Source organism: Cynara cardunculus (genome assembly GCF_001531365.2).
Source record: "Cynara cardunculus var. scolymus isolate 2C chromosome LG 6, CcrdV1, whole genome shotgun sequence".
Lineage (NCBI taxonomy): Eukaryota > Viridiplantae > Streptophyta > Magnoliopsida > Asterales > Asteraceae > Cynara > Cynara cardunculus.
The window spans coordinates 3,830,894-3,849,328 of NC_037533.1; the positions used below are offsets into that span (position 1 = coordinate 3,830,894).

General features: G+C 34.6%; 2 protein-coding genes across 2 annotated transcripts; one reads left to right on the plus strand and one right to left on the minus strand.

Annotated features, from left to right (window-relative positions):
- Positions 1-7,133, plus strand: LOC112514977 (tRNA modification GTPase MnmE). Its single transcript, XM_025121631.1, has 10 exons — positions 1-209; positions 662-954; positions 1,121-1,259; positions 2,026-2,147; positions 2,239-2,442; positions 3,642-3,701; positions 3,876-4,014; positions 4,116-4,234; positions 5,787-6,008; positions 6,750-7,133. Exons 1-10 carry the CDS (start codon positions 35-37, stop codon positions 6,942-6,944), a joined length of 1,668 nt encoding a protein of 555 aa, XP_024977399.1. The 5' UTR covers positions 1-34; the 3' UTR covers positions 6,945-7,133.
- Positions 7,134-15,081: 7,948 nt separating this feature from the next.
- On the minus strand, positions 15,082-16,049 carry LOC112514605. The gene is made up of 2 exons (XM_025121171.1): positions 15,620-16,049; positions 15,082-15,501 (listed from the first exon to the last, which is right to left on the minus strand). Exons 1-2 carry the CDS (start codon positions 15,928-15,930, stop codon positions 15,378-15,380), a joined length of 435 nt encoding a protein of 144 aa, XP_024976939.1. The 5' UTR covers positions 15,931-16,049; the 3' UTR covers positions 15,082-15,377.
- Between the last annotated feature and the right edge of the window lie 2,386 nt (positions 16,050-18,435).

The following is an 18,435-nucleotide window of genomic DNA, read 5'->3' on the forward strand; positions in this document are numbered from 1 at the left end:
CCAAAACAATGGTGAATTAAGACCAGGGTTAGCTATGGCTCTTCTTCCTGTGTTCCGCCATTTTCTCACACACTTGAATAATCACACATCAAAACCCAGAACCGCCATAGCTATAGTCCGTACTCTTAAAACCCTATCTCCTCTTTTCCTCTTTTCTTCTCCGCTTAAACCCATCTCCTTCTCAAACCCCCCTCATTTCTCCTCCACAGGTATGTATCATGTCTTCATTCACAATCTCTTTTTTTTTTTTTTTCCGCAAAAGATTCTATTTTTACCAATACCCTTTATTGTAATTCGACTATCTCCTGATTCCAGCAAATACCTTAGTCTTGAATACTTCCAATTTTCTCGTGGGTGTGCAAATAGATTGATTTTTCTAATACCCTTTATAATGATTTGTCTTCTGTTCTCTCTCGATTGAAACTGAGGTACTTTTGTGTTGAATTCTGGCATCTTTCTTCAGAAAATTACAGTGCAACTCAATTTGAAGTTGACAAAGCAATCCGTTTGAAATCCATAATAAAAAACATGGAACAGGAGAAGGGGATTAATTTATAGTTTCTAGATTCGTGCTCGTGTGAGTGTATACGATTATAGGGAAAAAATTGCGTTTCTCTAGTACTTTTCATGATAAACTGTGTCTTCTATTTATCATTTGCAGAGAACAGTTTAATATTGAAGAAAGATGAGCGGGTCGGGTTGAGTTCAGAGGGCTTAAATCCATCAGACCGGGATGTGAATTCAAGTAGTACAATTGCTGCCATTGTCACTTCTTTGGGTGGGCAGGCGAGTGCGGTGGGTATTATAAGGTTATCTGGTCCTTCAGCTGTCGATATAGCTGGCCGTGTTTTTCAACCCTCAAAGAGAAGGAAAAAGGACTTTTCTTGGCAGCCTACAAGTCATGTCGTAGAATATGGTGTTGTCTGTGATTGTCATGGCAATATTGTTGACGAGGTTAAATGAATTAATTTCGTTTCTTTTCTTTCTAAGTTGGGTTTTCTTGACGGATTTGTATGGTGGAAAGCTTTTGACAAAGCTCAAACTCAATTTGTATCGTCTGCTTATAAGTGATTCCCCCTAAAAAACTCAAATTTGATTATGGGATTTTGTTCTTTTGCAGGTTCTAGTGGTACCCATGTTAGCACCAAGATCATACACCCGAGAAGATGTGGTTGAGCTACAATGTCATGGGAGTGACGTTTGTCTACATCGTGTGCTAAGAGCTTGTCTAGAAGCTGGGGCAAGGCTTGCAGAACCAGGTTGAGTTAATAATTTTACAAGTTTTCTAGAAGTTAATGATATGTATTCATGAAACAGCAACTTGTGTACAAGGGTATGATGATGCCAATGTTTCCATTATCAAGTTAGGTTCATATCAATCTTTTGACCCAAGCTACATATAAAAACCAAACCAAATGAACCCAAAAAACCCCATAGAAGTAGGGTCTGAGAGGGGTACGATGTACGCAGACTTTACCTCCCCCACGTGGAGTAGAGAGGATATTTCCATGAAGACAACCAAGTTACAATAAGGTTCATGAAAGATAAGCAGAAACAATTTAGGGTCTGTTTGTTAGCAGCTTAATGGCACTCACAAGTTATTCGGTCAGCTATACATGCTTTTGGTAGTGGCTTAATGATATAGAAAGTGCCTTATTCAGTAAGCTTCTAGGGGGGAGCTTTATGCAGAAAGCCATGTTTTTTTTCCAAACTTGCCCCTTCCAATTAAAGAACACGCTCCTTCCGTCTATGAAACACCCCCCTCAAAACAAAAACCTTCCCTGTCTATACAGATAGATTAATCCACACAGACAACATTATCCATACAAGAATTAATGGAAAAAGAACTAAACAGCCCCTTAATGGGTTATGCTAAGCTAGGCATGAAAGAAAAGCTAGGGTAGCAGAGGAAATCACGGACCCTAAGGATAATATATTAAACTAGAGTGCCAGATCACCATCAACATCTCCAATTAGCTTTGTCTGGGAGTTAAAATATGGTTTTTTGATTCTTAATTGTATCAGGTGAATTCACCCTTCGTGCTTTCCTAAACGGTCGGTTGGACCTCTCTCAAGCAGAAGATGTCGGAAAACTCGTTTCAGCCAAGTCTGTGGCTGCTGCCGATGCTGCATTGGCAGGAATTCAGGCAACCTGTTTCATCTAGAGTTCAATTTTTCGTGTCAGTTTTTTAGCAGCTAATAGCAAGTTAATAATCAAAATAAAACTTCTTATGGCAGGGTGGTTTCTCTTCATTGGTCAAATCGCTAAGAGCACAATGCATGGAGTTGCTTACTGAGATAGAAGCTCGATTAGATTTTGACGATGAAATGCCGCCACTAAATATGGATCTAATACTGAGTAAAATACATGCAATGTCACATGATGTGGAGAGTGCAATGGAAACTGCTAACTATGACAAATTTTTACAATCGGGATTACAGGTATGTTCTGACACGCCTTCAAGAGTTCTCACATCTTATTGTAGATGGTCAAATAGTCAATATACAATCTTTGAAATAAATTACAACACATTAAACAAGCTATTGTTAGATATTGAAGAAACAATGGGGCATGCCAAATCATACTTTCGTTTTTTGATTAACCTGGATATCCAACCCGCTATGCGAGCAGACTAATCTCAGGGCGACCACCTGCTTTGCACGTAGCCCGGAGTCACCGCATTTGAACCTCCGTGGCCACAAGGGGAATTTTGTTCCTCCTTGGATTTGAACCTGGGACATCCTGACACTTTTGACCTTTGGAGCCAAACTCAAACCAATCAGGCACCACCCTCGTGGTTAGCCAAATCATACTTACTCTCTTCCATGAAAATTACAACATTTTTCTTTATGGGATATCCAATTAACATGAAACACTTCTTTTTTTGGGGCAAACTTATGCTTTCATGTTTCTTGCATCTACTTCTGTTTTTATGTCGTTGCTTACTTATAACTATTTGTCAGCAACTTAAGGAGCTTAATGGGACATGCAGCTTATTCGGTCAACTATACATGACTGTTTGTTAGTGGCTTAATGATATAGAAAATGGCTTGTTTAGTAAGCTTTTAGCGCTGAGCTTTATGCAGAAAGCCAAGTTTTTAGTCAAATCTGCCCCTCCTAATTAAAAATTAAAAGACTCACTCCTTCCATTTATGAAAAAACCCTCCCAAAACAAAACCAACGCAATCTATACAGACAGATTAACCCATACATACAGCTTTATCCATACAGGACTTGATGAAAAACCAACCAAACAACCTCTTAAATTTTTTTCTTCAAAATTTAGCGTATATTCTTTTTTCTCAAGTTCTTTTTCGAAGTCTTCTTTGTTCTAATTCCTCAAACTTTTTGGCGAACTTTCTCTTTTTCACAAACTTTAGCTTCTTATATAAAAAATAGAAAAACATAGAATATTAGATCAAGAAAGCTTCTATTTGACCATGTAAAAGTCAAAACAACATCCTTCAACATTTCAAAGCCCGCACTTGAGTTTTCTTTTGATTTTTAGGGGTTCCAACAAAATCACTCTCGTTTTTGGCCCTTCGTTCTCGATGGTCCTTGGTTGATGAAGTTTCTAACGTCTTATATATAATTTTAGACTTTTTAACAAAAGATTCTCACCTATACATGCTATTTACAGATAGCCATTATTGGTCGGCCAAATGTCGGGAAATCTAGTCTGCTCAACTCATGGAGTAAGGTATGCCCTTACTAATTACACAACTTTCTTCTACAATTAAAAGTAAACACATTTAATCACCGTTGCAGATTATTAATTTTGTTACATTATCATCAAGAAACAAAATTTTTGTTCCTTAATTATGATACATATTTTATTGGCTCTCTCATTGAGCATTTATGATTTAGCTTTCAGAGTGAAAGGGCAATAGTTACAGACATTGCTGGAACAACACGGGATGTCGTGGAAGCCAATGTGACGGTTCACGGCATCCCGGTGACGTTACTTGATACAGCTGGGATCAGAGAAACTGATGATATCGTGGAGAAGATAGGTGAGACCATCCTTTATTTATAAATGAAAGCATTCCTCCTTTGCTTATATGCTTGTTTTTGTTGGAATAGTTTATAATGATTCACATATATGTATATATAGGTGTTGAGAGATCAGAAGCTGTTGCTATGGGTGCTGATGTTGTTATCATGGCGGTTAGTGCCGTTGATGGATGGACCATGGAGGATGCCCAACTGCTCGATAGAATAAAACGCACTAAGGTCTCACAACTTCTTTTCCTTTTTGCTACTATAATTGTAGGATATCCGCTTGTGTATTTCTTTTCACACTGTTTATTTCTAATCTAACATCAATGTCGAAAAAGTTTCAAGTGGTGACACCATCTGACCATAAAGGTGAAAGCTTGAATTGGACATTCTCCACAAAATTGTAACATCCCATTCCCGGGGGTATAGTCCTTTGCCCTTAGTACAAGTGAATGAAAGAAACTTTATATCTTAAACTTTTGTTTAATTATAATAGAGTTATTACAGCAACGGAAATGCGGAAATTTACAACTTATAATATTCTACTATCTTAGAATAGCAACACTCCAGCTTGTTTCTACTCCTTGATTCCTGAGATACATACATGAATACGTAAGCTTTAAACTTAGTGAGTAGTTATGGTTTCATGATAAAACATTCTTTCCAAATAGTTAAAATAATTCTTATAAAATTTTCATGTATAAAACATTTCTTTTAGATCTCATGGTTACATGTTAAGTAAACCAACTTCTCGCAGGTTCTTTAACCTCGGGTCCACATAAGGGCTGCCCAATAAGGTCCGTTTGGAAGACGTACCTTCTTTCTATATCCCGTACGTTGGATGTTTAAATGGTTATACTTAACATGTATAAAAACTTTCATATACCACATGTGCATCATGACATAAAAGGTGTACTTTGGCACATAATTGTAACATAACGTTTACAAGAAGATATGGCAATACTCTTTCATGCATACATAAAACATTTATATATATGGCAATACTCTTTCATGTATCCCAGTAAATCTCATAACGTACTCACCTTGATTATGCCTCCCTTTTCCCTTAATTCCTATCTTCAAGCTTGATTAGGTATAAAGAGGGATTTCTTATTTCTGTTATGGAACTAATGGTAACACTTCAATTACTATTTATAGGTAAATTCATTGCATTAGCTACTTGTTTTTCTTGCTCCCAAAATTGTATTCTTATGATAGTTAAACACCTCATTTTAGAGGATAAGAGAATTTTGACACCTCATGCTTAATATAAAAGAATCTTGACACCTCTTGCTTCTAGCTTTTATTTGTCATGCTTTTAGCTCTTGCTTGTCATCATGAATTTTGCCAACACATGCTTTTAGCCTTGACAACTCATAACTAGCTTGCTTTGTCATAAGATTTTTGTGGCTCATGTTGTTTGTTTATAAGTAGCTTTGTAAGCTACTTGCCTTATAAATATGATAGTTTAATAAATGCTACAGCTGTTGGACTTTTTTAAGAGTTCTTAATTTACTTACAAAATCTTGTATTTAAAACTTAAACATTGAGATTTAGCAAATAAAAAAACTAGGGTGTTACAATTATCGTAATAGATTAGTTGGTTCGACCCCTCTCACCGCTGCTTTCTTCCAAAATGTTCACAAAAAATGGGAAATTTGCTAAAAGGGATTTCGCTCAACGTTCAACTGTAAATGTATGATTTTTGTTTGGTGACTGTAAAAAAAACAGTCTTGCACCAAATTAACTAACACCCTTGATTTTTTTATTTTTTTTGCGACAATAGGCCGCCTCTGGATCGCCAGTGATTTTGGCGATCAACAAGATCGATTGCGCCCCATCTGCATGCTCCGAGTTTGCCAACACTGTAGATGACCAATCTTTTAGTAAGCGTATTCATACGTGCGCTATAACAGGTGAAGGAATTTCGGATTTGGAGACTGCAATTCTTGAGCTCGTTGGCCTCGAAAACATTCCTGCAGGTGGACGAAAGTGGGCTGTGAACCAGGTTCGATAATATTATTTCTTGACAGGATTAGTTAATAATGAGTTTTCCTCCAAACTAGCACTTTGTAGCAAGAAAAATGAAGAAAGTAGCACATTTTTGGTGGGTTTTAAAGAAATAGTGCCTAATTTCGCCAATCAATTCTGCCAATCAATTCTGCCAATCGGTGGAATCCACTTTTTCTCGGTTGGTGGGCCTAAATCAGCAGAAAAATCAAATAGGTGAAGCATCTGAAAATAAAATTTTTTGCCAATTTTTGGGAAGGGAAATTGCTCAAAATAGCCATTTCAGCCTTGTATATATCAACTCTTGGTCATTTCTCGGCCAAATTTTCAAAAATTTCACTGCCTTCGCAAGTAGTAACTCCTCGACTTGCTGAGAGGTCAAAGTCTAATAAAAAGAAGTTTCTGAACATGGTCCATAAGTAGAGGGACCAAATTTGTAAATTGCAAGACCATGTTCATAAACTTTATTTATTTATTTATTAATATTTTGACCCCTCTGCAAGTTAAGGAGTTGCTACTTAAAGTAGTGACATTTTGTTAGAGAAATGGGTAAGAGGTAAATTTGTCCGGTAGAAATGGTTAGTTAAGCAATTTCCCTTTACGGAGTACATGTGTCGAAGTCTGAGTGGTTATGACGGAATTGGATGGTATTCTTTAAAATTTCACTTTTCTTGCTAGAATGGAGCCTTCTTTGATATGATGATAATATTTGACTGATTTGATGAATATTGTATTTTAGAGACAATGTGAGCAACTTCTTCGAACAAAGGAGTCTTTAACGAGGTTGAAGTCATCGATAGAGGATGATCTTCCGTTTGATTTTTGGACGATAGATTTGAGGGACGCCGCACTTGCACTTGGCCAAATAAATGGAGAAGATATATCCGAAGAGGTTTTGACTAATATTTTTGCCAAATTCTGCATCGGAAAGTAGCGACATATTGGATTATGGTGTCGTTTTACAAAGCGTTAGCCGTGACATTTGGGATTAAAGGGTGGTGGTTGTGCACCAAGTCATCTACGTTGTAGTTATTATTTTACTGTGAAGGGTGCCATGATCTTTAATACATAATCGATGTATTAATAGAAAACATAGTGAATTAAGATTCAAACGTTACCTTTCCTTTTGTTAGGTTTGCCAATATAAAAAAAGAGGAGACATTTCTTTTTATTATAGAGTAAAGGGAAAAGTTCAAAAAAACCCAATGGACTTTACTGTTTGGAACGATTAAATCATTGGACAATTTTTTGGAACAAATAAACCCTTGGACTTTTTAAAACCTGTTAAATAAGTTCTTGGACTTTACAAAACCTGTTAAATAAGTCCTTGGACTTTCTAAAATATGTTAAATACATTTTGTTAGTGACAAAGGTATGAAAAAACAATGGATTTTCATATTTTGAACGATCAAGTTTATAAATATTTTTTGAACGAAAAAAGTATTTACATTAAAAAAACAAATATACCATTCTCATTACTAATCGTAAAATATACAAAAGTTGTATCCAAAGCATAATAATCTGCATACACATTTTGGACATAATTTTACCAAAAGTTAAACGAAAATATATACCAAAAGTTGAATCAAAGTATGTAACAAAAGTTGAACCAAAGTATGTAACAAAAGTTGAACCAAAGTATGTAACAAAAGTTGCGCAAAGAAAATACTAACAATTGCGCCAAATATACCAAAAGTTGCGCCAAAAAATACCAACAATTGCGCCAAATATACCAAAAGTTACGCCAAAATATACCAAAAGTTGCGCTAAAATATACCAAAGTCCAAGGGTTTATTTGTTCCAAAAAATTGTCCAATGGTTTAATCGTTCCAAACAGTAAAGTCCATTGGGTTTTTTTGAACTTTTCCCTAGAGTAAATTACAGATGTCGTCCATGTGGTGTGGTTATATCAAAGTTATGGATTATGTTCCCAAAGAAATAATTCAGAGTTATATTTCAGATAATTTTTTCAAGATTATAAGTCTGAAGTAGCATCGCATTTTCGATGATCATTCGTATATGTAAGATAAATTTCTTGACATGATTTAATTTCTTAAAATTACCCCGTGTAATACACGGGATCAAACCTATTATAGTAAATATAATAATAAAATGAGAAAACTTCGCATGATAAATATAAACGCGTCATGTGTTTCTCTTTAGGATAAATATTATCATGAATAACACATTCGTACGAAAGTGTTTTTCATTATAAATCACACATTCATAATGAATATGTTACAATATTCATGATGAATATGCAAAGTGTCGCTTTGTGGGTGATTTTCGGGTTCCTAATCAATTTTAGATCTCTAACGAAACCTACCCCTGTATATATCTTTTTTTAGAAAGCATATATTTTAATAGAGATTTGTAGTTTATAAAAGAATTACTTAAAGATATGTAGTTTATAAAATAATTACATTATCAACATTACATATTAAAACATACATTTCCCAAACTAAAATCTATAACAAAATAAGTTGCATTTAATCACTCTAAAATATTAAACAATACAATAAGGGAAAGAGGTTGGGCTTATGATAAACAAAAAGTTAAAATGAAGTAATTGATTTTTCCGACTCAAAAATTACTAAATTTTATTAATGAGTCCAAATCGACAGATAATGTTCATAGAGAAAGTAAGAAAACTCCGCATATCATAATAAAGTGTGAGACAAGATGATAAATGAGATTTATAAGTCAATGAGTGAACAACCCCATTAGCTTGTCGGCAAACAAAGTAGACAAATAAGAGTCTTGTTGAATGATACTACATCTTGAGATAATATTCCTAAACTCAGATGCATCGTCCCCTGAAGCATGGCTGACATCTACAACCTGTTTAGCGTTTGATTTAAAGACTACCATTTGAACCTCGAGTTTTACCCAGAAGATAACTTCAACAAGGGAAAGAGCTCGACATTCCTTGACTAGCGGGACCCCACCTACATTATGTGTTTGAACAACTACAAAATTCTCATTATCACCACGAGTCATAACGACGACTCTTGCACAAACATATGCTCTATGATTGCAGCATTTGTGTTGCAGTTCAGGATGTTCAAAAGGAGACGTATGTCATTATGCTCAAGGGGTAGGACTCATGTTCAAGTCTCGATAAGCCTTCAAATATTTTGCCTTCTTCCAATCACCAGAGTCTCCAAGATGTTTTGCAACGTTTGAGTAGAGGAAGTAACATTTTTATTTTGCCATAGTTTTGCATTTCTATGGCTTCAAATGCTCCACATAATCGTAAGCAATTTTGCGATAATTATTGTAGAGTTTGAGGATAGAACAAAGAAGTAATGTTATGTAACGCCCATAATTTCCTAAAAACAGTCGAAGAACGGCTGAGGAAACGTTCGGTGGATGGCCAGGAGAACGGTTAGGAAACAATTCAAAGCGACACTTGGCCCGCAACCTATAGGCATGACTAAGACCATGAAACTCACTAGATTCGAAGCCCGTGGAGACACACGCGACTTTCCGCACGACCTGAAGTCGCGGGCAAGGCCGCAGGGATGGACTCAGACGTTTTTGAAGTATGATTTTTCTCACTTTTCTTCTCATTTCATCTCCTACTCGATCTCTCCTCTACTTCTTCCCTCTCTAGGATCTGGATTTTTGGGAGCCTCACGATTCGATTTTAAGGATCATTGGAAGCTTCTCTTGATGATTTAGAGCTATCAAGTTGAGAGGTAAGATCTAATATCCATCCTTTGATCTAGGATTTGGTTCTTCTCACCCTTAAACCTCCATCTCTTAATTGATGATATATTTGTTGAGGTTTGATGTAGATGAAGTGTTATGAGAGTTTGGCATCATAGATCTAAAGTCTTCATCCTATGGAATTTTGCGGGCAAAGGGGGCTCCATACGGGAAAACTCGGCCACAATTCTAGGAAACCTCGCTGCATGCGGATAAATCAGATTTTGGAACTTAGGTTTAATTTAACCTGGCAAGGTGAGTTCAAGTTGCTTGAAAACTATGCACATGCCGTAATGTGTATTTTGAAGTATTAAATATTCTTTACTTGATATTTATCAAATGTGCTAAGTATTTGACAAAGTTCGTACATTTGGTAAATTGGGGTTAATAAATCTTATGAAATGCGTATATTTGGGTTTTTGGATATTTTGATAAATAAATCTCAAGAATGTGTACTATTGGTGATTTATTGTACAAATAGAGATTATTTAATATTAATGCATTTTGGTGTAATTGGTTTTCTAAACCGCTTGGAAAATGTATGTTATTGTATTATGAGGCATTTTGGAAATATACGAGATATGATTTCATTTGGAAAATGGTTTGTCTCAACCAATGATAGGTTTTTAAATTAATCATGCATTTGGAGCATGTATTTGCATCAAAGTTAGTTAAATAGGTTTATTCCTTTTGTTGACTTTTATTGTAGTCAATGGATTTGTTGAGCTTACAGCTCGATTTTAACTTAAATGAGTCTTGGAGAGATTTGTCCGGGTTTGTTTTGCTCTATGTTGTGCTTTTAGATTTTATATGTGGTTATGACATATTGATTGTAAACTACTTGTTTTGAGTGCGTTGATCATTCAGTTGAAGTGATGTAATTTAGACTGTAATGTAATGGATCCATAAGCATAGGAGTCTGTTTGGAATGTGATAGTTATCTATAACACCCCAAATCCATATTTGCATAAACTCCACATATTTCATATAATATGAAATACACATATACACATTGGTTTCAATATACAAATTGCTACATATAAAAGTAGCTATAAATTTTTCGTTCACACCAAGGACATGACTTGTATACAACACATTTGCAAGTACATGAACCTATCCAGCTTATCAAAATCCACATATGTAAAGCAATCATAATCCCCCTTCACATCTTCTCTTTCCTTTTACCTTCAACCGATGTCCGTCCTGTAATGCATATTTTTAAACATAAAATGAAGGTTAGACCACAATGGTTAGACTACAAGGTCTAGTGAGTAGTTCCCTTATTTGCAATTATAGGGTGAAAATCACTAATCGTTTTTTGGAAAACCCTTCATCAAAGATATCATAAAAATAAGATTTATTTTAACAAACCTTCTTTTGTCGCATCATAGAGATGAGACAACCCCATTTTATTGCATTGAACAACATAATAAACAATTTATCGCATCAAACTCATAATACACCAATTATCACATCAAACGTATATATGAGCACATTTTGTTGCATCCAACTAATGCGATAAACCCAACTCGTCACACAATATGGATGCAATAAGCACACTTGTTGCACCCCCAGAATGCGATGAACACAACTTCTCGCATCACGCAGATACGATAACTTCCCTTTGTCGCGCCACACTGATGCGATAACCCCATTTTTGTCGCATCACACTGATGTGATAAGCCAATTTCCTCGCATCACCAGGATCCGATAAACCATCTCCTCGCACCCCAAGGACGCGATAAACCACTTTGTTGCATCACACTGATGCGATCACCTCAACTCATTGCATCATATTGATGCGATAATAGTATCCCATGATCAAGGATCATCATTTCCAGAAATTGATTATGTCACCTTTATCCCAGTATACCCAACTCCTGATTATGCCACATTTATTACAAAAAATATACCCAACTCCTGATTATGTCACCCTAACTACCAAATAATACCCAACTCCTGTTTATGCCACCTTTATCACCAAATAATACCCAGCTCCTGATTATGACACCCTTATTACCAAATAATACCCAACTCCTGATTATACTACTTTTATTACAAACAAATGATAATAATGCATCAAAACCCAAGATTTTGCTAATAAATAGCATATAATTATATTCATAACACCTCACGTATGGAACCTTATTAAAGCAAATCGAATGATGCTTTGAATATAAAAACTCACCTTGTAACACAAAGAGATGAAGACTTAAACAACAACGAAAATCTGATGAAATCACGTATCAAATCTTCTTCTCTTCCTTCTGTTTTTCTTCGAACTAGAGAACAAAACTACCAACTTTTTACCCTTCTTATCACTTTAAAAGTAAAAGAAAACATATAATGCTTTTTAAATAAGAGACGATGTATAGTTGAGATATTTTAAACCATTTTTTCAGAACAACCCCTTAACTTTCAATACTTATCAAAAAGCAACCCCAAAACTTTATAACCACAAACCCGACTATCACATTATCCCTGTAATTATATCTAGAAACTCGGATCAACAAAAGACTCAAAGTAAAGACTTGGATAGAGTTGAACTTGATGACTGTGTAATCCATGGTGGGGGACTCAAGGTAAAGACTTGGATATAGTTGAACTTGATAATCGAGTAGTCTGTAGGGGCTATCATTTCTAGTGAACGAGCTTAACTTGGATTCAAGAGTTCTCAATGTAAAGACTCGAATAAAGTTGAACTGGGTGACTTCCCAAGCGAAAGACTTGGATAGAGTTGAGCTTGTTAACCCATTTGACTAAAAACTCGGGTAAGGTTGATGTCAATGTTTATTTATCTATATGCGATGCTTATATATAACATTGAATTTTTGCTTACTTATGTGTTCGGTCACAACTAATGGTAAAATGGGTCTCTCTCGCCATCTTATGATGTCTTACACCCTTCCAAGAGTAAAGATGATTTAACTATGTGAGTGTTGGGTTTTGATTGCGTAAAAATGGGCATTTTGATTAATATTTTTTCATCAAGAAAAATGGTGGGTCTCGGAAAGATTACGATAAAGATATTTCATTCATGAAATTATGGCTTAAACCAACAGTCTTTCATTTTTGATGTTTTATGATTATGATGAAAACTGTTTGAATTCACTAGGAATTAAGTCTGACTCTTTTTATTTATCAGCATGTGCATCAAGTCCTTATTGGGGAATGATACTAGCATCATCGTGAAGAATTGAGTGCTAATTAGATGCATGCAAAGGAAATAGCTATCCGAGGGACATCCTTAATATGTTGGAGGTGGCAACAAGTTATTGGGTTTTAGTAACGCCCGTCCCTAATTATAGACTTGTGTAAGGTTGAAATATTATGTTTTAAAATTAAATTCTAGATTGGCATTGTAGATAATCAACTAATGACTTTTAGAAAGAGATTTAATTCTTAATTTGGTGTATTTTTATTGGACATTTTAAATTAGTCGCTTTCTCTAAATTTGATAATGTTACATGTTATGGAAAGTCTCGAGTTTTACCCACATTGACTCCCATATACCAACCTCTCTCCAAACCTACCTAGTGAATAGGCAATCAACAAACACATGCCATGTGCATTTAAATTTTCCAAATTAGAGTCACAAATGATACAGTTGCAACGCACCATAACCCCACGACATTGCAGATTAACCCTATCGAGTAACATGCCACGAACCGCTATGCAAAACTTCTAACTTCATGAGAATTATCTACGTTCCAGATCTTCATTTAATTTCCTTCCACAAAATGTTAGAGTTAGGCTTCAACACCTCTCTAGCAAGAGATAACAACTTTTGACGGAATAAACTCCATAGGACTTTCATGCCATACAGTTTTATCCACAATATTTCTCCTTGGTGGCTAATTATTAATCTCCTTTACACCTCTAGGTCAGAATAATTTCTCAATATTCCTCAAAAGTCTCCGCAAGAGTAATACTTAGCCTTGAAAACTCTACTTAACACACAGATCCACCCTGCCCCCTATATACGTACATGTATATATGTATGTATATACATAAGGGAGGGGGTTGGGTTCACGTGAGACCAACATGTTTTTGTGAGACCCATGAGACCATTTTCTTACATTTGAAACAAAACGTTGTGAAGGTAAAAAAACCCAAACCTTCACATCAAAAACATTGTGAAGGTTACCTTCACAGCAAAAACACTGTGAAGTGAAGGTTACCTTCACAGCGTTTTGCTGTGAAGTTTCAAGTATAAAAAAATGGTCTCACGGGTCTCATGAAAACATGTTGATCTCACATTATCCCAAGTCTAGAAGAGGGATATTTTGCAAACTAAGTCATTTGTACAAACCGTGAAACCCTCGATTTCATTGTTTATTTTAGAGAATTTTTTTATGAGATTGTTAATATGATGAAATTATTTCAAATAATTCATTTTTTTTGATGAAAATATTTCATATATTTTTGTTTCTATGTAAAATTAAATTGTTTCATGTATTTCTCATTTTGATGAAATTTGTTTACTAAAATTAAGAGAATGAAGATTATAATGTCCATAATTATTTGAGAAATACAGGAAACAATTTAATTTTTACATAGAAACAAAAATATATGAAACAATTTCATCAAAAAATGAATTATTTGAAACAATTTCATCATATTAACAATTTCATGAAAAATTTTCAATAAAATAAACAATCAAATTGACCGTTTTCATGGTTTGTGAGCAGTTTTCAAATTTCCTATAATTTGAGAAATATGTGAAGATACCTCTATATTGTGTGAAGATTCTATTATTTGAAGGTTGTGACCTTCTCATGACCTAAATTCCAGAATACATGACCTTCACATTATATATGGTTATCTTTACAGGCTCGATGGCAATTAAACGATATGAAGAAATCTTCCCATTTTTCATGGAACCCAACTCTATATATATGCACGTGAATAATATTTTTAAACAAACACACAATAAATTTAAAGGTTCATGGTTATCAAATATTATATTATAACTTTTTTGAAGTTTACATATCTGATTTTTAATTACTGAAAAGCTATTAAAAACAAAAATGTATGCGGACTTCGTCACACCGATTAAATAGTCGTGTCATTATAGCTTGATCATCTTTTTTAGTTAACTGTGGATTTTCAAGGCAGTTTATGCACATCAAATAATCCCTTAAAGTGACCATGAATGACTTGCAGTCATCATAAGTGAACCTCCACGTCTACACAAATTTAACATTGTCTGGATCGAATCCGTGGTAGATGTAATTTTCCACTACATCCCTGTATACAAAAATGGTTATAATGTGCAAAAGGTTTGCAACAGCAGCATACAGGCTGGCCATCCCAAAAGACAAATCAACGTACGGGTTGACTATCTCAAAAGTATCATGTAAAAGATAAATCAAACATACATTAGATGGTTTGAATGTTGGTTTAAAAGTCCCGCAGAACAGTGCAAGATCATCATTGCGAAACCAAATGTCCTACATTCTTCTAATGCAATGATTATAATGTTGAATCACATGAATAATAACTTTGGAACTATTTCATAAAACACACATACACAATACATACAGATTATGTATATACATACATAAAAATGCATGTATATATATTTGAAAGACTCCGGATCATATAAACATGGATTCAAACCCCATTAAGATCTTCTGTATCTGTTAAGCCAGTCTTATGATGAAGATTCTGAAATAATGGCAGCTGGCTTTTTGGGTACCAATGGATGCTTGTCTTTTTTCTCATCTTGATTCATCTGTTCTTGTCTGCACTCGGAGCTACAAAATGCGCTATCACCTCTGCAAAAAAAATTCAATTTTTAATACTTTTTTAACTCTAAAATCTCATTAAAAAATGTGTTATTATCAAAGAACAATCGACAATTAATTGAACTTAGTAACGAAATTGAGATTGTACCTATACATGAAGATATCACGGCCGGTGATCAAACGGCGGTTGCAGAGGTGACAAACGGTCAAGAAATGGGCTGATTCCATATGGTCAGCTGAATTCCGGCGGTGGTTCCTCGGAGAAATGGTGGGTGTGAAGAACCGATGATCAAGATTAGCATCTGGAGATGGGTTCATAGTAAACGGGTTGTTTGGATCATACGGTGGTTGAGAGTTGGCATGACCACCACCAACGGCGGTGCGATTGAGATCCAAGGTGACCTCCGTCATGCTGGTGGTTCTCTTGATCGGAGGCCGAGGTCTTTTACCCAAGATCATCTCCACTTCTCTCTCCCTATCTAATTCTAACTTATCTATGTTGCTAGAAAGAAAGAGGAGAGAGAGACGGTGGTTGGAGAGAGAGAGGAGGAGGAGGAGTGAGAGTGTGGGAGAAGATGAGAAGATAACAAGGGGAGCCAGAAAGCAAGCGGGAGAATCTGGGCCGTTGATTTTAGTTTAAGATTCTATGCAATTATGGCAACTATACCCTTTTATGATTCAAAGAGTCAAGCATAATAATATAATACTCGCTTTCAATGTAAAATTAAAATCGCCAGTTTGCATAACATTTTATTAAAATAATAAAAAATTGTATTTATCTCCCATGTGGGTTTTCCATTTTTTAGAGTCTGGTTTTAATGGTTTAACTCTTTAGACTATAAATCAAAGTAAAATAGCACTTTTCAAATTGAATGATTTAACTAGCAAGTGATTAAATCAGACCACAAACACCTTCCTATTAATCTGGATATTCAACTCGTTATGCGAGTTGACTAATCTCAAGATGGCCACCTGTTTTGCAGATAGCCCGAAGTCATCGCATTTAAACCTCCAAGATCACAAGAGATTTTTATTTCTCAAAGCACTCAGATACCACCTTTGTGGTTAAAAAAAGCATTTGTTATTATTAGGTATGGTAATGAAGAGGGATCTTAATTCCCATCCCCAATCCCCCATCTTTGTCCCCGTCCCCATCCCCATCCCCATCCCCACCGGGGAAATGAGATTTTCTTTTATAGTTTATATAAGTTTTTTTAACTTTAATGTGTGAGACGCTACACATGTTTAAATCTTATATTTTTCCAGTAAACCTAAAATCAAAAAGAATTTAATTTAGTACAAAAACTATATATCATCATATAATAATTAATAAATTGAAAACCAAAAGAAATCAAATTTAATCTAAAAAAATTAACATCACATGTGCCAAAAACATATTGAGTAATATCAAAAACCATATTTAGTAATATCCAAAATATATTGAATTAGAAATTACCATTTACCGATTTAATATAAATAAATAATATAACTTATTAATATATATATATATATATATATATATATATAGGGTTTATTTCAAATACAACTTATCGCATTTGTACAACCAATGCAACACAATAAATTGAAATATTTATTGAAATGGTTAGAGTTCATTTATTATGATTTAAATATTTATGGAAGATGAATACGTTCCGTTAATTATGATTAATACTTTATATTAGGAAATAATAAAAATCTTTATAAAATCACATATTAATCAAATGAAATGAACGGTTGAGATTATGTTGTATAGGTTGCACAAATGACCAGGGTTGTATAATAACCAACCTCTCTCTCTCTCTATATATAGTTTGGTTCAAATACAACTCATCATATTTGTACAACCAATGCAACCCAATGTATTGAGATATTTATGGAAATGATGAGAGTTCATTTATTATGATTTGAATATTTATGGAAGATGAATATGATTCAATAATTATGATCGATACTTTATATTAGAAAACAATAAAAACTTCTATGAAATCACATATTAATCAAATGAAATGGACGGTTGAGATTGAGTTGTATTTGTTGCACAAATGTCAAGGGTTGTATATACGGTTACGGAACGGGGGCTGCGATACCCATCCCCGTCCCCCATCTCCGACTTGAGCCAAACGGGGATCCTCGTCCCCATCCCCGAGACCCGGTGTAACGGAGAGTCCTCGTCCCTAACCGGGATGGGTGGACCGGGTTCCCCGACGGGTCGGGATCAATTCCCATGCCTAATTAGGTAGTTTGGACCAATTATGGGTTTTACTAGGAAATCATAATATATATTTAATATGAAATTCTACCGGTATAACATTATTTAAAATATATTACAACAAATTACAAAAAGAAACATTTATCTCATATATATATATATATATATATATATATAACATTATTTAAAATATATTACAACAAATTACAAAAGAAACATTGAAAAATTAGAAATAATTGCAGAATTATATAAATTAAAAATAAATAATCTAGAAGAAAACATTACAGGCATAAATAAAATAATAAATAGCTTAACAGAAAGAATAGAAGATTTAGAAGCCCAAACAAATAAAAAAGAAGATATTTCTCAAATGTCTCAAGAACAAAATAATGATATAGCCTTCATTAAAACAACAGGTTCAATAAATATGATCACAGTTATCTACAGGATTCTCAAGATGTAGCTGGTCTTGAAGATATTTCACCCCTACAGATTACACAAACCTCTTCACCATTACATTTTACACAATCACCTCGTATAAGGCCACCCAAACCAGCAGTAAAAAYACAAACTCCACAGTATGAATCTTTTGGAAATATTGCACTCCAAAAATGTTTCGATATGACCAAAAAATTCCGGCCTATGACTGGAATCATTTTAACAGAAAAACAACAGTGTTTGGTAGATAATTTGTGGCATCTTCAAACCATGCCACAAGCATCAAATTTTAAAGTACAAATTTTAAATGCTTTATG